The sequence below is a fragment of the Pseudorca crassidens genome, chromosome 17 (assembly GCF_039906515.1).
Source record: "Pseudorca crassidens isolate mPseCra1 chromosome 17, mPseCra1.hap1, whole genome shotgun sequence".
Classification (NCBI taxonomy): Eukaryota; Metazoa; Chordata; class Mammalia; order Artiodactyla; family Delphinidae; genus Pseudorca; species Pseudorca crassidens.
Genome location: NC_090312.1, coordinates 48,393,799 through 48,419,447, shown reverse-complemented (window position 1 = coordinate 48,419,447; position 25,649 = coordinate 48,393,799). Strand labels below are relative to the sequence as shown.

The window sequence follows — 25,649 nt, the reverse complement described above, 5'->3', positions numbered from 1 at the left end:
CTACAGAAAAAACATTCAAAAAGGTCTTAAGAGCTGAAGTTATCACCCAAATGTAACAAGATAAACTTTGATGATGTCCAGAAAATATCCTGTGAAGTACATGACAAGGAGACATGACTTAAGTAACAATACATTAAAAAAAAAGAAAGAAAGAAAACCTCTCAGTGTTTTTTGTTGACACTGAGCCCAACTTGAATGTTGTTATAGGACTGCCCCCCAAAAGACGAATTAGTAAGGAACTATGAATACGAAGTAAAGTATTTAAGGACGATTCTACATTTATCACACCACATCAGGGGTGTAAATGACCAGGACCCTATGAGGCCTTCCTGGGACAGACCTCCCCCCACATATCTACTGCTTTAGCTCCTCTCTAAAGTACCTAGATAATAGTATCTGATGCATATTTCCTGAGTTTTTCAGATGCTAAAACCACCAACAAATGGAAGAAATTAACTACTTGATGATCATGGGCATGTAATCCCCAGACCTTCTAGCACCTAAGGTTTGACCACCATCAACCAATCAGAGAATTTGTGCAAGAGCTGACCACATACCCAAGGTGTGTCCCTTCCTCACCTTGCCTTTAAAAATGCTTTGCTGAAACCCTTTGGGTAGTTAGGGTTTTTTCAGCATGAGCTACCTCTTCTCCTTGCTTGGCCCTGCAATAAACCTTTCTCTGCTCCAAACTCTGACATTTTGGTTTGTTTGACCTCACTAATGTGTTGGCCACACAAACTTGTGTTAGGTATATATGGGTATTTGGATTAGTTTTGAGGATCAAAATTTAAGAGAGATTTAAACACAGATGCATCTAGATAGCACCTGGGATTAAAACCTATGTAATAAGGAAATTGGCTGAAGAAACTAAAGATGTGTATAAGGGAAAAGTGTATGTGAGAAGTAAGGGGATTATAGCTAACTTCAAATCTCAGAAGCACTGTCAGGTGGAAATAAAATTGGACTTTGAACTCACTTTATCACTAGGACCGATGAGTGGAAGCAACAGAGAAGGAGTTTTGACTGATCGTATAAAAAAATGTCACAGTCATTCAGTTACGGAGCTTAAACACTCTCTTGTCACAGGGTAACTGCCTTGGGAGATTAGGGATTGTTGTAGTGAGGATTCAGAGGACCAGCTGATTAGGGGACTAGAATAGGTCACTTCTACCTGTATGGTTCTATAACTGATGGAATAGATTTGTCTCTTTTTTTTAAGTAGTGTTGAGGCAGCAGCTTGCTTCTCTCTTCCTTTTCCTTCCATTTTATTCTAGGCAGAGGGAGTGCCTTCAATAAAGGTTTATTTTTTCACTTAACTTTTCTCACACTTTTTATATTTATTTTTCTATTGTTCCAACTTCCTTATTACTTATTTGAACATTTTTGGATACTTATAATAATCTTCAATTATGTATATTATTTGAAGTGCAGCAAAATACTATGTAAAAATAAAGTGAGTTACGTTTAGTATTAATTTCTCAGCAACTACTTTTTATTTGCTGTCATCAGTTACATATAGGGTAACTGAAATCACTACTGCTCTGGTGCCTTTAGGTATCTAAATCTTATGCTTTATGCAAAAAATTAATTCAAAACAGATCACAGATTTAAATGTAAAACATAAATCTATCATAGAAGTAAATCTGCAATACCTGTGGCTTCGTGAAGAGTGCTTAGACATGACAGCAAAAGCATGATCACAAAAGAAATAGATTACAACTTTTGCTCTGTGAAAGACCCTGTTAAAAGGATGAAAAGAACAAACTTTGGATTGGCAGAAAATTTTTGCAAACTACATATCTGATTAAGGACTTATATCTAAAAAATATACAGAACTCTTAAAACCCAATAGTATAAAAGCAAAGAATCCAAGTAGAAAATGGTCTTAAGATATGAAGAGATGTTTCACTGAAAAGGATATAGAGATGGCAAATAAATAAATAACAATATTCAACATTATAGGAAAATGAAAATTAAGACCATGGTGCTATATCACTATACATCTATTAGAATGCTAGAATAAAAAACTATGATAATACCAAATGCTGGTGAGGGTGCAGAAAAGCTGGGTCTTTCATACATTGCTGGTGGAATATACGACGGTACAGCCACTGTGGAAAGGAGCTAGGTAGTTTCTTAAAAAGCTAAACATATGCTTACCATATGACCAAGCAGTTACACTCTTGGGCATTCATCTAGGAGGAATGAAAACTTACGTTTGTTCAAAAAGTTGCACAGGACTGTTCATAGGAGCTTTATTGTAATTGCCAAAGACTAAAAATAACCAAAATATCTCTCAACAGCTGAATGGTTAAACAACTTTTGTACACCCATACCATGGAATACTATTCACCAGTGAAAAAGGAACCAACTGTTGACACAAGCAACAACTTAAATGGATCTCAAAGGCATTATGCTAAGTGAACAAAGCAGTCTCACAATATCACACACTGTATGATTCCATTCATATAGTATTCTCGAAATGACAAAATTATAGAGATGGAAGACAGGTTAGTGGTTGACAGTAGTTAGGTATGATGCAGGGGAGAAGGTATAAAGGGGTAGCATAAGTGATATCTTTCTTGTGACAGAGTAGTGCTATATCTTGATTGCTGTGGTGGTTACACAAATTTACACATGATAAAGTGATACAGAACTATATACATGCATTGTACCAATGCCAAATTCCTGGTCCTGAAATAGTACTATAATTATATGTTATGTAACCACTGGTAGAAATTGGGTGAAGGGTACATGGGACTCCTTTGTATTATCTTTGCAACCATCTATGAATCTATAATAATTTCAAAATGAAAAGTTAACAAAGGTATAATTGACAATTTAAATTAAGAACAGAATGACTGTATTTTGAACCATAATTTTACCAATGTCTGTAGTCTAGGAATAACTAACTCACTGCAGCAGGAAGAAGTGGCACTGAATTAGGGGCTATGGAAAAGGCAGAGATATTAAATTGGTAAGATAGAAGAAATAACTAAAAAGTCTTTAAAACTATTAAACACAAGGATGCAGATAAGCTTTTTTTTTAAAAAAAGTAACTACCTTAACGTGAAATTCATTATCCAATAAGATATTCTGAGTCTTCAGGTCATGATGAAGCAGAGGAGGATTCATATTGTGCAGGTAATTTACACCTAGTGCAATTTCATGCAGAATACGAAATCTTAATGGCCAAGGAACATCAGGATATTCATTTTTCTTCATATATGTGGAAAGAAACAAAACTAAAATTAGTGGCCAAATTTATTTCCACTTAGAAAATGAAATATTCCATGAGGAAATATAGTATTAAACTAAATATCTGGTATAACTAAATTCAGGGCAAAAAATACTCATTTTGTTATATTATCAATTTGACGTTATTTAACATCCTTGTATCTTACTTTCCTCAATTATTAGAGAAAATAATGACTTTACAGTACTGATATTTCCTTTTAGTTTATACTGGTAATGCAACTACATGGTATGGGGTCTTTCTTCAATTGAGACAGTTTTAAATTATTTTTTTATCTGTATAATACCCAGACATATATTTATACTCATACCCATCTTCCCATTCTATGGTTTCTTATCAAATAACTTGTGCCCATGAATGTGTACACACACACACACACACACAATTTGTTTCTATTCAAAATTTATATTTTAAATTTCCTATTAATATAAAACCATACTTGATTACGATGATAACCACTGCATCAATTAAAATTATGACCATAATATATTTACTTACTAAGCATTAATACTTCATATTTTTAAATCATATATTTACTTGCATTTCAGCTTGAAAAATTAGCATTTGGGAGTTTTGCTTTTGTGAAGGAGACAAAAATCATCTTCATTTCTAAGTATATATAACATAGAAACATTAAAAATGTAATGTTTTCTATTTCCTGGTACTTACAAGTGACAGTCATCTGAACTTTCTTAAATGTTTTCTGAACATAAAAGTTAATACAGCTTCCCAGGAGAATGAACATACTCAGAAAAATTAGATAATTTGGGAATATCCAACTATGAGTCATCAGGGACCATGCCACTGGGTACATTTTACTAAATAATATGAAAAAGTATGCTTCCACTGAGCTCAAAACTGTTCTTAAGAATTTTTTTTCTGCAGATGGGTCAGCTTATAGTTCATTGATTAACTAACTTGGCAGGGGAGTGGCTCAAAATACTTGTCTTTACATAGTATTTTGATTTTTTTCATCCATCTTTTGTGAGGTTGGGGGAACGTGCTTCAAGATAAATCCTGACCTAATAATACAGGACACCAAAAGAAACACAAAACACAAATGTTCAACATTACTTCCTCTTGTATACACAGACTCCCATCCCCTTGAGTAACTGAATCTTTTAATCTTTAAAAAGGTAACTTTTTCTGAAAATTATATAGTTTAAAGAAGTAACAAGGCCTCTCTGCAGTATAGTGCTATATGGAAGCTTTTGATCATGGAGAGGAAGGTAGATGAGTGCTCACTATGTATTTTATGATTCCTTCCAGGAGTCAGCAATCCCCCTGTAGGAGGCTCTAGAATTTCTAATGGGCTCCAAATTTGGGTACCAGAGCATCTACTGTGGTGCTGGGGTATGGGAAGACAACATTAGAATTTATGCTTATACTCATTTAACAAAAGGAAACTGTGTTTAATTAGTATTTGTATCTTACTTGCTGTGTTGGTTACACAAATCTTATACACTGACACTAGTTACTTTACTCTGCCCTTGTTTCAGATGGTCCTGTCACAAACAGAATGTGTTGTATCCCGAAATAAAGAGGAAGTCACTCCATGAGTGGTGACAGTGGCACCCATTCTCTCTTGTTTGCTTATAGATCACTGTGATGTATCAGAATTTAGGAGTGTTCAGTGACTAGATTTTACAGATTATGTTACTACTCAGTTTTAACTAAAGCACCCCTCACAAAAGAGACCGAGTTCTTTAAAAATATTTCTTGACAGAAACTGCAGGCTAGAGATAATCTTAGTAATATGAGAGCAAGCAAACAACAATAGATGGATACACATATTTTGAGAATGAGGACACCCCCCACAACCGGGCCATATTTGTTTACTGATGGGCTTCACAATTAAAGCCAGATAACTGATACCTTGGGAAAAAGGTACATGGCTCATGCCATTGTCTATTATTGGAAAAGCTCATGTATTTGATACTCAGATTTATTTGGTCTATTAATTCAGAACTTTATGAACTGGTATTATTAACATTTAATTTGAACCCTACATTGTCTTTAACATAAAATGAAATCTGGCTTAAACTAACAATAAATTGTATGGTGTGCAGAGTTTATCTTTTCTCTCTCCTGTTCCTCTCTTACATATATATACATGTGGATATTCGAATTCAATGTAAACCTCAGGAACAGTAACCTAAGCAAAATAATCTAGGTCACCTAGAATGCAGGGTCTGACTCCACAGTATTTTTTTTTTTTTTTTTTTTTTTTTTTTTTGCGGTACCCGGGCCTTTCACCGTTGCGGCCTCTCCCGTTGCGGAGCACAGGCTCCAGACGCGCAGGCTCAGCGGCCATGGCTCACGGGCCCAGCCGCTCCGCGGCATGTGGGATCCTCCCAGACCGGGGCACGAACCCATGTCCCCTGCATCCGCAGGCGGACTCTCAACCACTGTGCCACCAGGGAAGCCCCACAGTAGTTTTAACAACACAAAAGAAGCCATAAATCGTGAAGTTTTTCATTATTCTTATTTTGATTCATCTATATATCCCTAAATAATCTGATCATTTGTAAAACGAAAGTACTATATAGGTTGAATAACAGAATTATAACGACTGAAAATGTATAATACTTACCCTATGTAGGAGTTCATTTAATGACCCATTTGGCATGTATTCAGTAACTATTCCCCAAAATTCAGGCTCATTGCAAACTCCCCAAATTGGAAGACTGTAACTAAATCTAGCTTTGTGTAAAATTTCAGCTTCTCTTAAGACATCATTTCTTTCACTGAAGAAAGAAAATGTATAATTATTTCAAAGTAAGGAAAAATACATAATTATCAAGCCCATAAATATTAATTAATCCTGGATTTTTTCATTCATTAGCTTTTGACCTCATGTAAATTATGCAGCTTCTCTTAGTTTCTTCGTGTTTAAAGTTGGGATAATATCTACCCTATATATTCCATAGGTCTGTTTAGAGACCAAAATACCTGTATAAGCCACTGACAGAAAAAAGTGCTACATACAGATTATTATTGTACTCTTCTCAGGAAAGGGAAAGAATACCATGTTTAAGTTTATAAAGTCTATATTAGAATGATAGGTGCTTGAACTAATTACGTTAAGTTTATGTTGTATTAAAATGATCAAATTTGATTAGACTATTATATTAAATTTTATGGTTGCATACCATGTAAAAATTTTCTAAATATCCTGAATATTAAAACACTTAAATGTTGTAGATTTTAATGACTAGATGATAATAGTTGCATAAGGGTCAATAATGCTTAGAAATTATATACTGGAACACAGGAAAAGGACACTGAGAACAGGTAAATGCTTAGAATGGATCCCTGGGCTAACTCTGGATCCCAGGTTCATTTGATTTTTCATTCATAAAACAAATAAATATTGAACATTTATTATGAATAAAGAACTGTGCTCAGCATTATGGAGACTAGTAAGTTTAAAAAACCAAAAAACAAAACACATAGTCTATGACCTCAAACTGTCCAGAAATCTTTTTAAGAAAAATAAGTACTCACTGTGGTCTTGATTTACACTTCTCCAATGATTAGTGATGTTGAGCACCTTTTCATATACCTATTGGTCACTTGTATGTCTTTGGATGTGTTAATTATATTGATATTGGTAATTATTCCATGATGATGTATATGTATAGCAAATAATCATGTTTTGCACTTTAAATATATACGATTATATTTGTCAATTATTCCTCAATAAAGTTAAAAAATAAGAAAAGCAAAAAAAGAAAACCAAATACTTAAAATATAAGGCAGAATATGATAAGCGCCATCAAAAACAAGTAAATAAGCATGCAAATAAATAAATAAATATAGGGAGCTCAGAGAACTAGTAAATCTGGGCTAAGGGAGTTGCTACAGCCTTTAGAGAGAGATGTCAACAGTACCTTAAGGATGGATAGAATTTCAACCACTGGAAAAAGGGCATCCAAGATATGTGGTCCCTCTCCAAGATGGAAGAGATTTTGCCTTTCTTTTTCATCTGTGTCTCCCCAGGATCTGGAACAGTACCTGGCACACAGAATTTGTCTAATAGATGTGTATCAAATGAACTCAAGGAAGTTAAAGTACAGGCTATATCTGGAAAATGACAAATTGTTTAATATGAATCAGGATGTGTAACAGCGTGTGTAAAGGGAGTGAGGTGAATAGGGTAGGGTAGGGCCTCATCTCAGAGCCTTAAAGCCAGGTGAGAGCATTTACACTTGATTTGGTAGTCACTGAGTTGTGACTACAGGTTATTGAGCACAGGAGTGACAGGAGTGGAACAAACTTTTAGGATGATTAACTTGGCAGCAAGGTGTAGGATCAGCAGAAGGAGGTAGAGTTTGAAAGCCAGGTATTAGAAGATTATAATACTAGTTAAGATGTGAAGCAATGAGAGTCTGAAACTATAAAGGTTGCAGTGTAAATAGAAAGAAAAACACTAGCTGAATAGAATACCCAGGCTCTGGTGGCTGACTGATTGACCTGATTGACTAAGGGAGGTATATACATATATATATGTGTATATGTGTGTGTATGTATGTGTGTGTGTACGTATGTGTGTGTGTACATATATATGAAGGGAACTGCATTTGTCACCAATTTTTTTCCATGGACGGTTTGGTATTGGTAGCAGCAGTAATAGAAAGAGAACTGTCTCTAGGAGAAGCTTATTAGGTAAACAATGATGATTAGTTGGTGCTTAAACCACCCAAGCTCTTGATGAATGCCTGCCGAAATAAGAAAAGCAACAGACATTCCAGACCAGACTATGAAGCCTCCTTTAAAAACAAACAATAAGCAAAATAAAGCAAAAACATCTTAGTCATCTATGTTTTGAAGAGGTAATATACTTACATGTTTCAAAATTCAAGAATTACAAGAATGCATAAGAGTTTCTCTTCTTCTCCCTGCTCTTCAGCCACTTAATATCCCAACTGTGAGGCAACCCATTTTACCAGTTTGTGAGACCTGCTTTAATTAAATTTATATTTCCTAAGCTGAAACAGGTCTGTATTTGCCTCATGAAATGTAGGTCAACAAGACAGTTATTGAGTAGCACCTTTGCTGGGAAGGTTCCTGGATACTCTGAGAAAGAATTATAGAGAGGGCATGCTAGGGGATATCTTACTGATACTTAATGTACTAATTCCCCCTCCCATGAAGAGTATGATGCATTCTTCCTTCTCTTGTGATCCTATTATTTGTTGGCCACTTTACTACAGTTGGTTTCATTATCCCTACTTTATATATGAGAGCACGAAGGCTCACATAAATTAATAATTTCTATTGGTCATGCCAACAATAAGTGGCAGATTTGGAGTCAGATTTGAATTGCAATTGTGGGACGCTAAAGCCTTTGTTTTTTCCATTCACTGCTTAATCAGAGAAGAAAAATTCTTGAAGTCAGATTTCAGGAAGAATGAGTGGGAAAACAGAAAAAGCCAACACAGTTTAAAACTAGGTTTTTATATTAAAAAAATAAAAATGTAAAACAGCTTTTACAGACATATTACCAAAATTACCCATAACAAATTTCAGTTACAAAACAGTTACACTGTTTACACAAGGTATTTGAACAACCTATCAGACTCACCTATTCATAAGGCGTTGGGAGATTGCTGGGGAAGGTCCTCTCATGGGCAGAAGTCAGGTTACAGAGAATAATTCACCAATCACTAAAATAAGAACATGTTACAGCACATAAACTTAGTTTTCTTTTGTGATCTCAAAGAACAATGCAAACATTATCCACACCAGAGCCCAAGAAGTACATGTATCTGTTATTCCCACTTCATAAGTGAGGACATAAAACACCCTGTGAGTCAACTGCAGAGCCCAGTCCTATGCTCAGACTACATAAATACAGCTAATGTTAACATTCTAGGAAACAAGTGGAAGAAAAAATGCGATGCAGTAATGCCAGAGTGTTGCACTGGTCCTTATGGCGTCTTTGACGGCAGAATTAATTTCCTACCCGATTTAGTGAAGAATTTTAGATTATGAAATTGTTAATGAGCACGAGAGGGAACTCCCTTCATTTCTTGGCCCCAAATGGCACAAAACTTAGATAAATTAAAATCTTGAGAGGCAGCATCCAAAATGGGAGGATCAATCTCCTTTAAAATACCTAAGGAGTCCATCAGTGCTAGATTTCCACATATTTTAATAGTTGATTCTAAAATACATCTACCCTCTCTAATCAACCACCACCCTTCAAAGTTGACTACATACACATAATTTCCCAGTAATCGCTCCACAGAATTCAAGACCCAGGGTAAATATACCCTGTATATCACTAAATCAGGATTATGGTACACAAGAAGCGGGAACAATTTCTAGAGGTGTCTCAAACTTACTGTGAGATCTAGCCCATCCAAGCCTGATAGCAAGAGAGCAAGTAAAAGCCACAGGCAGATGAAAGTCAATACCATTAGCAGGGCTGAAGCTGAGGAATTTATCTGCTGTTGGATACTGACAGCCTCTAGCTAATCAGGCATCTAGCATGATGTATTTTCACTTTAGATATAGGGGGAGGAGAGGAGAATGTTGCAGTCATGGATGTTAACTCACTAAGAATTGAATGCAGGGCCTAGTTAAATTCCTATTGGAAGGAAAATACACAAGACTAGTGACTAGACTCACTGATTAATATATATGGTTGAAAGGTTTTTCTGGAAACAGGAACTAATCTAGCCTTCCCTTGAAATCTGGACATTGCACTAAACTTGGTCCAGGATGGGAGAGACATTCAAAAGTTTGGGTCATTTAACAGCTTTCTGATTTCAGTTTATTGTTAGCAAAAATAATACAAGTTTCCTCTAGAGACAGGCTTCCTTCCCTGTGACGGTAAGAGGAGAAACTAAATTGAGTTTGATATCTAAACTTTCATGCCTACATGTGTAAACCAAAACAACAAAAAGCCCAAACCAAAACGTCCCAGACTCTACAGCAGTGCTGTTCAATAAAAATATAATGTGAACCACATATACAATTTGAAATTTTCTAATAGCCACTTTTAAAAAAGGTTAATAGCCACCTATGGCTAAGAGCTACCTATTGGGCAGTGCAGCCCTAGAATTCGACTTCAAAAAAGAAAAAAAAAAAGGGAAAAACAAAGCAAACAGAACCCAACTTCAATAAAGAGGACGTTTAGAGTTGGGCTGTGATTGCTGATTTTTGGTGTCTGGAGAAAGGAGGCCCAGGAGTAAGAAAAAAAGGAGAGGGCAGTGAAAAGAAGCGTGATTGCTGCATCTCCAGAGAAGCCTGCTCTCCCCACCATGTTAGCCCAAGCGTTGAACGGCTGCCTAGAGGTGACGAGGTGTGCGGCCGATCCCAAGTGGTCACCGTCGCTTGGGCTTCAGAGCCCGCTTGCCGGGGGTTAGAGCCAGTGGGGTGGGGAACGCAGATTTCGGGGCTCCGCGGTGGAGCCGCCAGGGCGCCCTACCTGTCGAGCAGCGGGCTGTGAATGTGCAGGTGTTTCACGGCCACCCGAACGCGCCAGTCTGCGTGGCGGGCAGAAGACACGGTGCCGGACGCGCCGCGGCTCAGGTAGCGCAAGTCGGCGAGCTTGTGGTACGGGATGGTGGGCAGGACGCTGCAGATGGCCTCCTCGTTCATGGTAGCGGGTGGCGCGGGCACTCAAGCAGCCGATCGATTCCGGAAGTGCCCGCCGCTCCCGCGGCTCCACCCCCTGCGCGAGCCGGCTCGGCAGGCACTACAGCCTGCCGGACATGAGGTCACGAGGCCGTCCATTCTCCGCGCAGCGCACGCCAAGCCGCTGCTTATCCGGAGCCGGAGCGGACTCTTCTCTTCTAGAGACTGGTCAACTCTGCGGCGGCGGGGCGCACAGGGGAGGAGCTTCCTCTCTCCGACCTGGCCCTCCCAGGCGCTGCCAGCCACCCGAGCCCGCCTTTCGGAGCTCCTCCCTCCCCAGACTTCTCACGCGACGTCAGCGGCGGATGCCGAGGCGGGGATGAGGGCCACTGGCCCGCGATCCTCCCAGCAAGGCTCCGGCCTCGGCCTCAGGCCCGAGATCTCCGCCTTGTGGCGACCAGACGACGTGTGCCACACCGGCGGGGCTCGGGCGGGGGCTTGGGAGTGGGGAAGTGAGCCAGGGGCGCTCAATTTGTCTTCTCTCCCCGCAACCCACAAGGTTGGAAAGGTTTTCTTGTGGGGAAATTTCCTCTCCGCAGCTTCACACTCAGTCAGCGGACCCTCCCACCCAGGAGGAATCTCCCCTGGTCCCATCGGCGCGTCTTCCGGGAGTCGCCAAACACCAGACAGAGGTAGCGGGGTGGGTGTGGCAGCTGCCGTTTCCTGCGCGGAAAGCCCTTTGAGGACGTGCGGTGGTGACTTACTAGGGCTCCGCGCTTCTCAGCCCGGTGAGTCAGGTAGGGGTGTAGATTCACTTGCTTATCTGGACTCCAGTCTAACCTCACTTGCAACTACTTCAGTCGTGTGGGGGTGGCTGATAAGCCCTGTCAGAGTTTAATCCTGTCTAAACGTTCAGATGTTTAGTTCCTGTTGAGTGCTTCTCTACTAGGGACCTATTTTTCTGACTTTTTTTTTTCTCTCCTGACGTCCATAATTACAGACAGAGATTGAAAAGTAACCTTGAGAGAGTCCCTCCCTTGATTCCAGGTAAGACTGCAAACATTTCTTTCTTATAGATCTGGGAAGAATGCGGTGTTTAATGCCAACCAAAAAAGACTGCAAAGATCTTTTTACCTTAAACAAACACTTTTCTACACCTGAAATGGCTATTTTGCAAAGTGTGGTGCAAATACTATACACAATACCAAGTCCATGCTAGGCATTTAATGAATTCTAAAGCAAAAGTAATAGGGAATGCCTGACTTCAATCAGGGATTTCTGCCTACAGAAAATCAGTGCTTCCTGTATTTTTGTATTGCCTGAAATGAGAGTAGCAGTGTTACATTTTACAATAAATGGAAGCTGTAATGAAAGAGTGTGTTTTAAAATTTGATAACTTAAAATAAAATACTTAGCTTTAAAGATATGGTCTGATAATCTGTGGTTCATTCCTTAATAAGCTTTTTGCTACAAAGAGTGCTCAGAAAACTTTTCCCATTCATTCATTCATTCATCCAGTCAGTTTACAAACAGAATTCTAGAGAAAGAGAACAAAAATTAAGAAGGGAGGAAATGATCAAAATAATAATTCAAGAATTTCTTCCAGGACCAAAAGACAAAGATGTTCATATTTAAAGGACCCACCAGCTACCCACAGTGACTGAAAAAGGACCTATGTTAAAGCACACCATTAAAAAGATCAGAACACTAAGAATAAAGAGAAGATTCTAAAAGTTTTCAGATGGAAGGAGCAGGAATAAACGGATGAGAATTAGAATGGCATTGGGTTTCTCAACAATAACACTTTTATGCTAAAACACTACAGTGAAATTTCAAGTTTTGTAAGACAATAACTTCCAACCTAGAATCCTATAGTCAAACTATCCATCAAGAGTAAGAGTAGAATAAAAACATTTTCACATATACAAGGATGAAAACATTTATTTTCCATCCATCCATCCACCTTTTTTTTTTTTTAAGGGAAAGTTACTAGAGGATGTGCTCCAACGAAACATGAGAGCAAGACAAGAAAGAGAAAGATGTGGGATCCAGAAAAAAGGACCAGGAGAATGTGACGGGAAATTCCAGGGTGAAAGATATGTGGCAGAATTAGAGAGCAGTCGTTTTCACCAGAGAAGGAAGATGGCAGACTCCAAGAAGAAAGACTGGTTAGTGTAATTGAATTTATTTAGATTACTAATTTTGACTATTTGGGTAGTTATATTGATAGATGTTTGATAGATCTAATGAAATACGTGATAAAATTCGAGAGAGAACTTAAAAATATAAGCAAGTAGAAAAAGGAAGCAATTATTAATTCCATGAAAGCTAAAAATTAGACAAGAATGGAAACAGCGTTTCTCCGACTGTTCTGTGGTGAAAATTTTAAGACTTTTTAGAGCTTCTGAAATACTAGTATATTATAAATCTCGAAGGAGAGAACATGCAGCATAGAGCACTATAAAATTTATGTATATTTTTAATTACATTACTTTAAAATTTTTAAAAATTAGTATTCACACGGTTCAAAATTTAAAAGTGTAACAGACAGATAATTCAATAGAAAATTAGGCAAAACACCTAGATACTTCACACAAAGGTATATCTAAATAGCAAATAGTAAATGCATGTGAAAAGGTGCTCGACCTCATCAGTCATTAGAGAACTGCAAGTTAAAACCACAGTGCAATATCACTACACAAATACAAGAATAATTAAAATTAAAAAGACAATATAGCAAGTGTGGGTGAGGTTTTGTAACAATTGGAGCTCTTGCACATTGCTGGTGGGAGTGTCAATTGGTACAATCAATTTTGCAAACTGTATGGCAGTACTATTAAAATTGCAGATATGCAGATCCTCAGCAATTCCTTGCCTAGGTATATGGACATGCATATGCATATACTAGAAAGTTCATAGTAGTGCTATTTATAATAGCTTCAAACTGGAAATTACCCAAATATCCATAAATAGTGGAATGGGTAAATGATTTGTGGCCCATTTTTTTACACAGTGGGATACTAAACAGCAATGATATTGAGCAGTGTGCAATATTGATGAATTGCACAAATACAATACTGAATGAAAAAGCTAGACACAGAAGAGTATACATTTTATGAGTCAATTCCTATTAAGTACAAAAACAAGCAAAACTAGCCTATGCTTTTAGAAATCAGGGTAATGTCTACTCTTGTAGAGTGGTCATAGTGACTAGAAGGGACAGGATGAGGCCTCTGGGGTGATAGAAATGTTCTGTTTCTTGATCTAGGACCTAGACTCTTGGTGCCAGTTGCACGGGTATGTTCAGTTATGAAAATTCTTTGAGGTTACACAATGTGCACTTTTCTGTATATATATATGTTACACTTCAATAAAAGGTTAATAGGTTTAAATACAAAATAAATAATACATGTGGGTGTATATTATGTCTCTTACTTTTATTTAATTAGTATTACAGTATATACCTGTTCACCTTGCTTGTCTTTCACTTAGTAATCTATTTCAGATATCTTTCCATACAAATGCATAAAAAGCTTTCTCAACTTTTTTTTTTTAAATGATGGATATGCCATAATTTACCCCTCATTGGTGGACACTTAGCTGGTTTCCACATATTTACTGTTACAAATTATGCTGCAATAAGTAATCATTACATATGTCATTTCATACATGTGTAAGTGTATCCATATATATGCCCTAGAAGCTGAACTGCTGGACAAAAGAGTTATGTTCATTTGTAATTTTGGTTTGTATTGTTGAATTGACCTTCACTGAGGTTGTTCCAGTTTTCTTTTTCTGCAGACAAATGAGAGTGCTGTTTTTCCACACACCTTCTTTCATTTCTTTTCGAGATAGATAGTATAATATTGATCTGCTGATTCCTGTATTTCAGTGCTTCTAAACTCATTTAAATGCTAAGATTCTTTTTATTGCAGACCTTCTAAATATCTGGCTTCAATTTTTTATCACAACCTCAAACTTTAGCTTTCATGATAGTTTCACCATTATACAGCTTAAAAAATATGTATTCTTAGTGATATGTACAGTGTTTAATTAATGCCCATAATGAATGGCTGATGACAGGAAACCTAAAGAATACTGATGCTAAACTACATCAACTAAATGAGAAACAAAAAACATGAGAATAATTATGCAAATTAGGCTAAAAAACAAGCCTCACACCTATATGTTGAATTCATCTATTCAAAATTCTGTAGAATCATATTAAGTCATATTTTCCATTTACTGAGAATAAAGGTTATTTATATCTGCATGTGCTATTTTAGGGACATGGTAGCTTGAAATGGCATGCTTGAAATCTCTCATAGCGTGTTTTTTTGTTTTGCTTGTTTTTTTAACTTCAATGCCTTTTATTCCTGTAAGTTCTTTTTATTTATTTATTTTTCTAATTTTTTAAAAAATTAATTTTTATTGGAGTATAGTTGCTTTACAATGTTGTGTTAATTTCTACTGTACAGCAAAGTGAATCAGCTATATGTATACATATAATGTCCATGGACAGAGGAATGGATAAAAAAGATGTGGTATATATATACAATGGAATGTTATTCAGCCATAAAAAGGAATGAAATTGGGTCATTTGTAGAGACGTGGATGGAGCCAGAGACTGTCATAAAGAGTGAAGTAAGTCAGAAAGAGAAAAACAGATATCATATATTAACGTTTATATGTGGAATCTAGAAAAATGGTATAGATGATCTTATTTGCAAAGCAGAAATAGAGACACAGATGTAGAGGACAAACGTATTGACACCAAGGGAGGAAGTGGGGGCGGGTGGGATGAATTGGGAGATTGGGATCGACATATATACACTATTGCTACTATGTATAAAATAGATAACTAATGAGAACCTACTGTATATAGCTCAAGGAACTCTACTCAATGCTCTGTGGTGACCTAAATGGGAAGGAAATCCAAAAAAAGAGGGGATATATCTCATAGTCTTTTAAGTTAGAAACAAGACAGAAAAGTTGAAAAATAAACCACTTAAAAAAGTACAAATGCAAGAATTTAAAACATCTCATATTCTAATTTTTTCTATTCTTTGGTCTGAAAGCATCTGGTAACCATTGGGGGAAAATGGGTGAAGGATATGTGGGACCTCTCTGTATTATTTTTACAACTTCCTGTGAGTCTATTATTATCTCCAAATAAAAAGTTTTAAAAAGTTGTACCTGGGTGTATTAGTTTCCAGGGACTGCCATATCAAAGAACCACAAGAATTATAAAAAGGTATGTAAATGAGAAGTAAGGCTTCCTGATTCTTCAGATCTCCAGTTCACCTTCCCTAAGACAACAAATAAATTTAACAAATATTATGTGCCATAATGCTAGGTGCTGGAAATAGAGGGATAACAAAAGACACATGGTCTCTGTCCTTAAAATGCTTTTAGTGTTCTAAGGGAGAGAGAACCTAAGCATACAATTACAGTACACACTACATGTGTAACACTGGGTAGGCCCCTTAACCTCTTGGTTTTTTGAAGTCCTCAGTTGTAAAAATGTGAGGGTGCTATGAATTTATATTTGGGGCACGACAAGGTCGAGAAGAGTGTGTCTTTTCCTTTATTCTTCCAAACTGGAATGTCTTCCCTCTCTTGCGCATGGGTCCAAATCTCACTTGTCCTTCAGGCCGACTGCCAAGGAGCCTTCCCTGATTCCCCAGGCCACACAAATCTCTGCCTCTTAGGGTCAGTGCCATACAACCTAGCTGTCTCTTACGTTAATCTTGTCTCTCAAGCCAAACTCAGGATATGGGTCTCTCTTGCCCTCCTGTGGCCCCTGCGGCTGTGCCAGCCCACCGGCACACCCCACGTGGGGTGTCTACTACACTAGGGCATGGGTGGGGAGGCCCAGGGGTGAGGGGCGAGGCAGAGTACCTTTGCCTCTACCCTGTTCTCCTCCACAAAACTGCCCCTCCTCCTCAAGCCTGCCCCTCAAGTCAAAGGTTCCATATATGACCTCACTGGGTAGTGATGCCCTCACAGGCATTCTCAGAGTTTCCATGGCAGCATAACTGTGCAAACGGGCTGCACTCAGAGAAACTTCTCTACCAGTTCTCCACCAGATACCAATCTTTTTGGCTGTCTGTGTGAGAATGTGTGACCGGATAGTGTATGTGTACTCTAACCTGTGCTCTGTTCCCTGGGTGGGCAGTGCAGCAGGTACACCCAGACAGGGCAACTCTACAGGAGGTGTGATAAACACACAACCTCACCTGGCTGGCACATGTTCCTGTGGGGGTTGCCAACTACGTACAGCTGAGCACTTTCCCAGATGTAAGTAATACCGGTGACCTGGGACGCCTTCAGGGAAGCACAGTTCTCACTGCTGAGGACAAGTGAAAGGTCATCCCTGGACAAGTGTGCAGGACGGTTCTGAGCTTTATAAATGTAGCCTTACCCTTTGGGCTACAGGATGCTTCCATTCAGACCCTTTCCTGATTGGCCTCTTAACAAAAGACAAGTGCATTTTTGTTGGCAAATTGTAAATGGAGCGGTTTGAGGAACCGGACCACTCTTGAACCGCACCTCCAAACCCAGGCACCACTGTGCTATCATGGAGACATCTATATCGGTCCCCTCAGACACATCCCTTACTGAGTTGCTGAGTACTAGGGGAGAGGGTGTTGCCATATTGATGGGAAGACCGTAAGAACGAAGGGGGGGTGATGAAGTGCTAATGAGACTGGAGGGCTGAGGAGATGGTGTCCCAGGAGGCTGGGTTGATGTGAGCCTAGACTTGTACCCAGAACCCGGTTCTGAGTCTCCTGATCACTCTGCCTCAGTATTTGTCCTTGTTCTAATCGACATAAAAGTATTAGACAGCTAGAGTTCAGTGTGGTTGAAATAGGCAGTATAAATGGGGCCAAGAAGGGTTGCCAAGGTGGGCAGGGTTCTTAACAAATTTATATTAGATTATTTTTTTCCAAAACTTGAAAGACATTTCCATGAAAGCCTCAGAAGTGACAGACTGCAAGAAATGTTTTCTCTGTTGTGGAAGGGAGAGATGGAGAGGATCATGATTGCAATTACTTTCGGGTTCTACTGTTTTCCCTGGGAACGGTGAAGAGACTTCCTCATCTGCTGCAGCCCTAGGCTCTAGGGATTGCTTTTGCAGCCAGTGTCCCTTCTCTAGGGACTCATAGAGATGATGGGCCAAGGCTGTGTTTTGGACGTCAAGTAGATTAAAAGGTCTTCAGCCAGAAACTGGGAGAGACATGAGAGAGGGAGATTCTGGCAGGAGACTGTGCACAGCAGAAGTGACTGATCAGTTCTGATTTTCTTTGCAGCAGCAGTGCCTCCCGTTTCTCGTCCTACACCTGGTCACTACCATGTCCTGTACCGCGGGTGTGGAGAAACGCAGTTGGGCTGGCACGGGGAGACATACTGCCTGGTTGGTGGCTACCGGCTCTACGGGGATGTTCCTTTGGCCACGCCAGCTAAGGTAGACGCAGAGAAGCCAGTCCCCAGACGTGCTCCGAAGAGAAAGCACTCTCTGGAATGGTCGGACGAAGACCTGGGTTGCCCCAGACCCAAAATCCGGCGATTGGAGCTTTCAAGCAGCACAGGAATACAAGGTGCTTTGATTGTCAAGCAGGGTGGCCCAACCTCTGGGCACATCGCCTCTGCAAGAGCCACAGTAAACGAATGTCCCATATTTGCTCTTTCAAGGTCGGCAGCAGGGAGTCCCCTCCTAAAGAAGGTTCTCTCTCATTGCCACACTATCCAAGGTTGCCACAAATGTTCCTTCCTGTGGGCCTCATCAGGCTAAGGGCAGAGTTGTCTCTTTGCTTCTCTGAGTCGCACCATATGGTCTTAGTAACACCTCTTCACCCTGTTGACCATGTTTTTCACGGGGGCTGCTGCTGAGGCTTTATCTCATCCTTTCATGGTAGAGAGAGAGAGGATTCTAATGAATTTTACTTCCACGGGAGAGGGGAGTGTTATGATTATGTTGTCATTTTCTATGATGTCCTTTTGTCATGAATTTCTTTTCAATTTCATGTTAAAATGGGCCCACCATTCCCACTTTGTGAGGTCATTCAGCACCCTCGTTTTGCACCTTTAACATCTCTCTCAGTATCACTTGGAAATGTTTGAAATGGCATGAGCTTGTCCTCACATTCCTATCAGCTGTAAATCCGGAGCCCCAACGTGAACCTAATCATTGAGCAGAACACCTCTCCACTACCTGTGTAACACTGGGTAGGCCCCTTAACCTCTTGGTCTTTTTAAGTCCATAGTTGTAAAAATGTGAAGGTGCTATGAATTTATATTTGGGGCAGGACAAGGTAGAGAAGAGTGTGTCTTTGCTTTTATTCTTCCAAACTGGAATGTCTTCCCTCTCTTCCCCTTGGAAGATGCTCCTTTGGCCACGCCAGCCAAGGTGGAAGCAGAGAAGCCAGTCCCCAGACGTGCTCCGAAGAGAAAGCACTCTCCGGAAATGCCGGACGAAGACCTGGGTTGCTCCAGACCCAAAATCCGGCAATTGTAGCATGGTGCCAGGAGGCGGACCCCACAGAATCTTGCAGGTGAGCCATCCTGAAGAGAAGGCAATGGTTTAAATGCCTAAGGCAGGGAATGCCTCTTCCTGCACTGACACCACCACCTCCCCCCCCCCCCCCCCGCCCACTGCCCACTGCCACAGATTAGAACCTGCATCTTTTTGTCTGAGCCTTCCCCAGCCAGGAGCCTCCTTCTATACTAAATGGCCATAAGCCAGGAGCCTCAGAAACTGAGGTTTGTAATGAGAGTCTGCCCTGAACATCCCAGGGCTGAAGCTGGCCTGGAAGAAACCCTGACGTTCCTCTGCTTAATCCTCAGGGGCCCCTTTGTGAGCTGAAGAAAGAAAAGTCTAGAAAAAACGGATAGCTGGGAGGGGAAGATGGCAGAAGAGTAAGACACGGAGATCACCTTCCTCCCCACAGATACACCAGAAATACATCTACACGTGGAACAACTCCTACAGAACACCTACTGAATGCTGGCAGAAGACCTCAGACCTCCCAAAAGGCAAGAAACTCCCCACGTACCTGGGTAGGGCAAAAGAAAAAAAGAAAAAACAGAGACAAAAGAATAGGGACGGGACCTGCACCAGTGGGAGGGAGCTGTGAAGGAGGAGAAGTTTCCACACACTAGGAAGCCCCTTCGCGGGAGGAGAGTGCGCGTGGCGGAGGGGGGAAGCTTTGGAGCCGTGGAGGAGAGCACAGCCACAGGGGTGCGGAGGGCAAAGCGGAGAGATTCCCGCACAGAGGATAGGTGCCAACTGGCACTCACCAGCCCGAGAGGTTTGTCTGCTCAGCTGCGGGGGTGGGCGGGGCTGCAAGCTGAGGCTCGGGCTTTAGTCAGAGCGCAGGGAGAGGACTGGGGTTGGTGGAGTGAACATAGCCTGAAGGGGTTAGTGCACCACGGCTAGCCGGGAGGGAGTCCGGGAAAAGATCTGGAGCTGCCGAAGAGGCAAGAGACTTTTACTTCCCTCTTTCTTTCCTGCTGCGCGAGGAGAGGGGATTAAGAGCGCTGCTTAAAGGAGCTCCAGAGACGGGCGCGAGTCGTGGCTAAAAGCGCGGACCCCAGAGACGGGCATGAGACGCTAAGGCTGCTGCTGCCGCCACCAAGAAGCCTGTGTGCGAGCACAGGTCACTATCCACACCCTGCTTCCGGGGAGCCTGTGCAGCCCGCCACTGCCAGGTTCCCGGGATCCAGGGACAACTTCCCCGGGAGAACGCACGGTGAGCCTCAGGCTGGTGCAAAGTCACGCCAGCCTCTGGCGCCGCAGGCTCGCCCCGCACTCCGTGCCCCTCCCTCCCCCCGGCCTGAGTGAGCCAGAGCCCCCGAATCAGCTCCTCCTTTAACCCCGTCCTGTCTGAGTGAAAAACAGACGCCCTCCAGCGACCTACACGCAGAGGCGGGGCCAAATCCAAACCTGAGCCCCTGGGAGCTGTGAGAACAAAGAAGAAAAAGGGATATCTCTCCCAGCAGCCTCAGAAGCAGCGGATTAAAGCTCCACAATCAACTTGATGTACCCTGCATCTGTGGAATACATGAATAGACAACGAATCATCCCAAATTGAGGAGGTGGACTTTGAGAGCAAGATTTATCATTTTTTCCCCTTTACCTCTTTTTCTGAGTGTGTATGTGTATGCTTCTCTGTGAGATTTTGCCTGTATAGCTTTGCTTCCACCATTTGTCCTAGGGTTCTGTCTGGTTTTTTTAAAATTTTTTTCTTAATCATTATTTTTATTTTAATAACTTTATTTTATATTACTTTATCTTCTTTCTTTCTTTCTTTTCTTTCTTTCTTTCTTTCCTTCCTTCCTTCCTTCCTTCCTTCCTTCCTTCCTTCTTTCCTTCCCTCATTTAGACAAAGAATCATCCCAAATTGAGGAGGTGGACTTTGAGAGCAAGATTTATGATTTTTTCCCCTCTTCCTCTTTTTGTGAGTTTGTAAGTGTATGCTTCTGTATGAGATTTTGTCTGTATAGCTCTGCTTCCACCATTTATCCAAAGGTTCTATCCGTTCGTTTTTTTCTTAATAAGTAGTTTTTAATTTAATAACTTTATTATATTTTACTTTATTTTATTTTACTTTATCTTCTTTCTTTCTTTCCTTCTTCCTTCCCTCCTCCCTTCCTTCCTTCCTTCCTCCCACCATCCCTCCCTCCCTCCATTCTTTCTTTCTTTCTTTCTTTCCTTCTTTTCTTCTTTCTTTCTTCCTTCCTTAAATTAAATTCAATATAGATATTTAAATTTAAGGTAAAATTAAATTATAATTTGAAATTATATATGGAGTTTTATTTCCTAAAGAATATTTTGGAAATTTCAACTCCTATTTTAACTTATATTTTCAGAGAAAGTATTTGGTCCAAATGAAGAATATCTTCAATTATTGTTCTTCTATTGCAAGCAAAAAAGGATTTATACTTCTTTTCATGAAATATGGTTGTTTGACAACAGAAGGATAAATATTTTATATTTTTAGAAACAACAGTCAGGCTACTGATATTCTTAATGAGTTTTAATAAATCTGAATGCTTCTTATCATCTACTCTTTAGCTGGTACCTGAGGAGTTGTATACCTCCAGGAAGATATGTGCTCCAGACCCGTAAATATGCAGTTCACAGAGCCCACCACCAGAGGACAATAATGAAGTAAAATCTTGAAACCATGTAGTGAAAATAGTGGGAGTTTAAATAAAAGCAACATTTCACAGTATGCTTTTCTGACCAATGTTATATCTAATACCCTAATGGATTATATGTACATGGATTCTGAAAAGTCAGCAGCACACTTCACTGGTCAATTTCTATGATAAGGGGAACGGAATTTGAGTGTAGAAAAACAGTATACTTACATCTTAAAATTCCACCCCTACAGAATCTACTCACTATTGAAAACTGGTAAGAATAATAGCTTTCTGTGTCTCAGTGACCAGTTAACATTTTCAAGAGTAGAATTTATCTTCCTATGATGCTCAAATACACAGGAAAAATGCATATCTAGGACAATGGATAAACTCTATATGACATGAGAAAATAGTTATTCAAATGGAAAAAGTATAAGATCTACAAGGCACAGTTTTATATGCATTAGTGTGGATATATACATAAAGAAGCTCTAAGAAACATAGAAATCACTTCCAGGAAGCAATTTTAGGTAGAAGAGAATTAACATGGATGAGGAAGAAAAGAGAGTTGGTTTTAAAATAGTTTCATTGACTTGTTTTTTTTTTGTTTATTTATTTGTTTTATTTATTTGGTCTTTGGAATATAAGAAAACAGTGGCTTTCAGATCAGTATCCCAGTGGAACAAAGGGACTGAGGTCTATCCTGGAGCCCAGCCATTGTTTGACTATCTTGTAATAATACTGGTGAAATACAACCAAACCATTTGAAATATAAGCATCCTCTCTGACAATAAACTTAAGACACCAACATTATATATTAAAGAAAGTAAAGAGAGAATACTGTTTTCTTTAGAGAGAAAATACAGATCCTGGACCAAATCAATAATGTCAGCAAACCTCATGGGTATAAAATATTCTGCTGCCTATCATTTAGAACATGCCTCTAGAAGAGGGAAACTGGGCGATAATTTCCCCAGATTTTATATTTAATTCAAATATTTTAGATAAGAGGCATCTCTAGTAAAACATTGTATTATTGATTCTTTCCAATATGATAGCTCAGAGGAGTTCCTCTCTCCTTCTCAAATACATATGGGGAAATGGAGGTGGGTGTGGGTTATAGGAAGTATCTAAATAGAGCATAATAATCAACAGCTTGTTTTTTAAAAATAGAAATTTCTATTCAAATTGTTTCCAGAGACAGAAACACACAGAGACAATTCCATGTGACAACAGTGAAAGAGACCAGAGTGATGCAGCTGCAAATCAAACAACTGCCAACACCAGTGATTGATGGCCACCACCAGAATCTGATTAAGACAAAGAAGGATCCTCCCCTTGAGGCGTCAGAAAGAACATGGCCCTCTCAACACTTTGAGTTTGAACTTCTGGCCTCTAGAGCTGTGATAAAATAAATTTCTGTTCTTTTAAGCTAACAAGTTTGTGGTATCTTGTTATGGTAGCCCTAGAGATGACAGTATTTGATTCCTGAGCTGGCAACTGTATTTTGACTATGTAATGACTATTCCAAGAAAATCAACAGACACAAAGATAAAGGCAAGAGTGAGACTAAGCCCAGTTCTTTTTATTCCCAGAATAATAAATGATTTTTTAATTAATTTAGATCTCTTTGTCTAACCCCTCTGCTTTTCAGAAGAGTATGTGGGACCAATCAAGTATTCATATGTTATACTTTCATTTTAATTCATCTCAAATTATTTCTAATTCCCCTTATGAGTTCTTACTTGACCCATGAATTATTTAGGAATATATTCTTTAATTTCCATTTGTGATTTTCAACAAATTTCTTTCTGTTAACGATTTCTTATTGCATTCTGTTGTCATCTGAGAGCACTCTTTGTATTGTTTATGTCCTTTAAAATGTACTGAAATTTGTTTTATGGCCTAGCATATAGTATATCCATGTGCATTTGAAAAGAATGTATATTCTGATGCTGTTGGGTGGAATGTTTTATAGATGGCTGTTACGTCTACTTGATTGATAATGCTGTTCAAGGTTTTTATTTTCTTGTTGATTTTCTGTTGTTCTGCTACTGAAAGAAGGGTATTAAAGTATCCAACTATTATTGTAGAACTGTCTGTTTCTCTTTTCTGTTGTGCCGATTTTGCTTCATTGTATTTTGAAGTCCTGTTGTTAGGTGCATATAAGTTTATAATTATTATGCATTCTAGATGGAATAATCATTTTATCATTTTAAAATGTCTTTGTCGCTAGTAAAAATTTTCGTCTTAAAATGTAATTTTTTTCTGATATTTTCTTAGCCACTCCAGTTTTGTTGTTGTTGTTTTGTTTTTACTGTTATGGTATATCTATTCCAACCCTTTTACACTTCACCTATATATTTTCTTGTGTTTTTTTTTTGTAACATCTTTATTGGGGTATAATTGCTTTACAAAGGTGTGTGAGTTTCCGCTTTATAACAAAGTGAATCAGTTACACACACACACATATGTTCCCATATCTCTTCCCGCTTGCATCTCCCTCCCTCCCACCCTCCCTATCCCACCCCTCCAGGCGGTCACAAAGCTCCGAGCTGATATCCCTGTGCTACACGGCTGCTTTCCAATAGTTATCTACCTTACGTTTGTTAGTGTATATATGTCTATGCCTCTCTCCCACTTTGTCACAGATGACCTTTCCCCCTCCCCATATCCTCAAGTCCGTTTTTGATTGAATGCTGGCTATTTTATTTGGCTTTTTTTGTTTTTCTCAGTGGAAACGTTGTTTTGCTTCAAAATATTTTATTCTACCTGGAAGTAGCAAATCTTCAAATTACAATTTTTTAAATGCTTTCAAATATCAATACTATAGGTGTCACAAAATCTAGAAAAATGACATTTAAAAATTAACTACTGCCAGATGTGTCTCTATAAAACTTTTCCCCCACTCTTTTAGCTATATATTCTTTAACTGCCTCCTCATACGACAGTTTATGTATTTTCGAAATAAAATTTTAAGAAATAAACTTTGTAGTTTTTAGACATAGATTTCTTGTACCATGGTTGATTAGAATTTGCTTCTAGTTATTAATAGTTTAGAAAAGTTTATTTCAGCTTCACAATTTATTATTGATAATGTCACATTAATTTTCATTGTTAACTTTGAGAAAACCTCTATGGATTACTTCGTCATAAGTATTTACTATTATAAATGCATTACTGATTTCAGTACTGCTATAGGTTTGTGCATTACAGGGATTCTGATAAAATACTCATTCACACCATTCCATTACACACATTGTTGACGGATTATATTCATTCATTTATTTATTTATTTATTTATTTATTTATTTTTGGCTGTGTTGGGTCTTCGTTGCTGTGCGCAGGCTTTCTCTACTTGCAGGGAGTGGGGGCTACTCTTCGTTGCGGTGCACAGGCTTCTCATTGCAGTGGCTTCTCTTGTTGCAGAGCATGGGCGCTAGGCACGCAGGCTTCAGTAGTTGTGGCTCGCAGGCTCAGTAGTCGTGGCTCACGGGCTCTAGAGCTCAGGTTCCGTAGTTGTGGCACACTGGCTTAGTTGCTCCGTGACATGTGGGATCTTCCCGGACCAGGACTCGAACCCTTGTCCCCTGCATTGGCAGGTGGCTTCTTAACCACTGCGCCATCAGGGAAGCCCCTGGAGTATATTCTTGATAGA

The 25,649-nt window shown here is 39.4% G+C and overlaps 2 protein-coding genes across 11 annotated transcripts in view; one reads left to right on the top strand and one right to left on the bottom strand.

Annotated features, from left to right (window-relative positions):
• Positions 1-10,925, bottom strand: part of LOC137210221 (receptor-interacting serine/threonine-protein kinase 2-like) — a 34,273-nt gene extending 23,348 nt beyond the window's left edge. Inside the window, exons 1-4 of one of the 3 annotated variants that reach the window (XR_010936377.1) lie at positions 10,695-10,925; positions 7,150-7,273; positions 5,850-6,003; positions 1,653-1,739 (exon numbers count right to left, since the gene is read on the bottom strand). Coding sequence is in view for 2 of the 3 variants with exons in the window: in XM_067711863.1 (XP_067567964.1) it covers positions 1,698-1,739; positions 3,064-3,219; positions 5,850-6,003; positions 10,695-10,867 (525 nt within the window). In the remaining variant the exon portion in view is untranslated. Of the gene's footprint in view, positions 1-1,652; positions 1,740-3,063; positions 3,220-5,849; positions 6,004-7,149; positions 7,274-10,694 lie in introns of all 3 variants that reach the window. The other 2 variants (XM_067711863.1, XM_067711862.1) reach the window with 2 other exon arrangements.
• LOC137210220 (uncharacterized) lies at positions 10,815-24,078 on the top strand. 8 transcript variants are annotated; one of them, XR_010936371.1, is made up of 10 exons: positions 10,815-11,543; positions 11,844-11,890; positions 12,824-13,011; positions 15,322-15,487; positions 18,157-18,444; positions 19,228-19,398; positions 19,691-20,595; positions 20,846-20,941; positions 21,921-22,016; positions 23,190-24,078. XR_010936371.1 is itself a non-coding variant. In XM_067711861.1 (3 exons), the coding sequence occupies exons 1-2, from the start codon at positions 10,830-10,832 to the stop codon at positions 11,852-11,854; spliced, it is 717 nt and encodes a 238-aa protein (XP_067567962.1). In that variant the 5' UTR covers positions 10,815-10,829; the 3' UTR covers positions 11,855-11,890; positions 12,450-12,814. The 8 variants fall into 8 exon arrangements, 2 of the variants coding, with proteins under 2 accessions (XP_067567962.1, XP_067567961.1); XR_010936375.1 differs by having other exon boundaries at positions 10,815-11,535; positions 21,229-24,078; XR_010936373.1 differs by lacking the exon at positions 21,921-22,016.
• Positions 24,079-25,649: the final 1,571 nt, after the last annotated feature.

What these genes read in the sequence shown, in the direction of transcription:
- LOC137210220 (XM_067711860.1), top strand. Translation starts at nt 10,830, where the DNA reads ATGGTGGGCAGGACGCTGCAGATGGCCTCCTCGTTCATGGTAGCGGGT.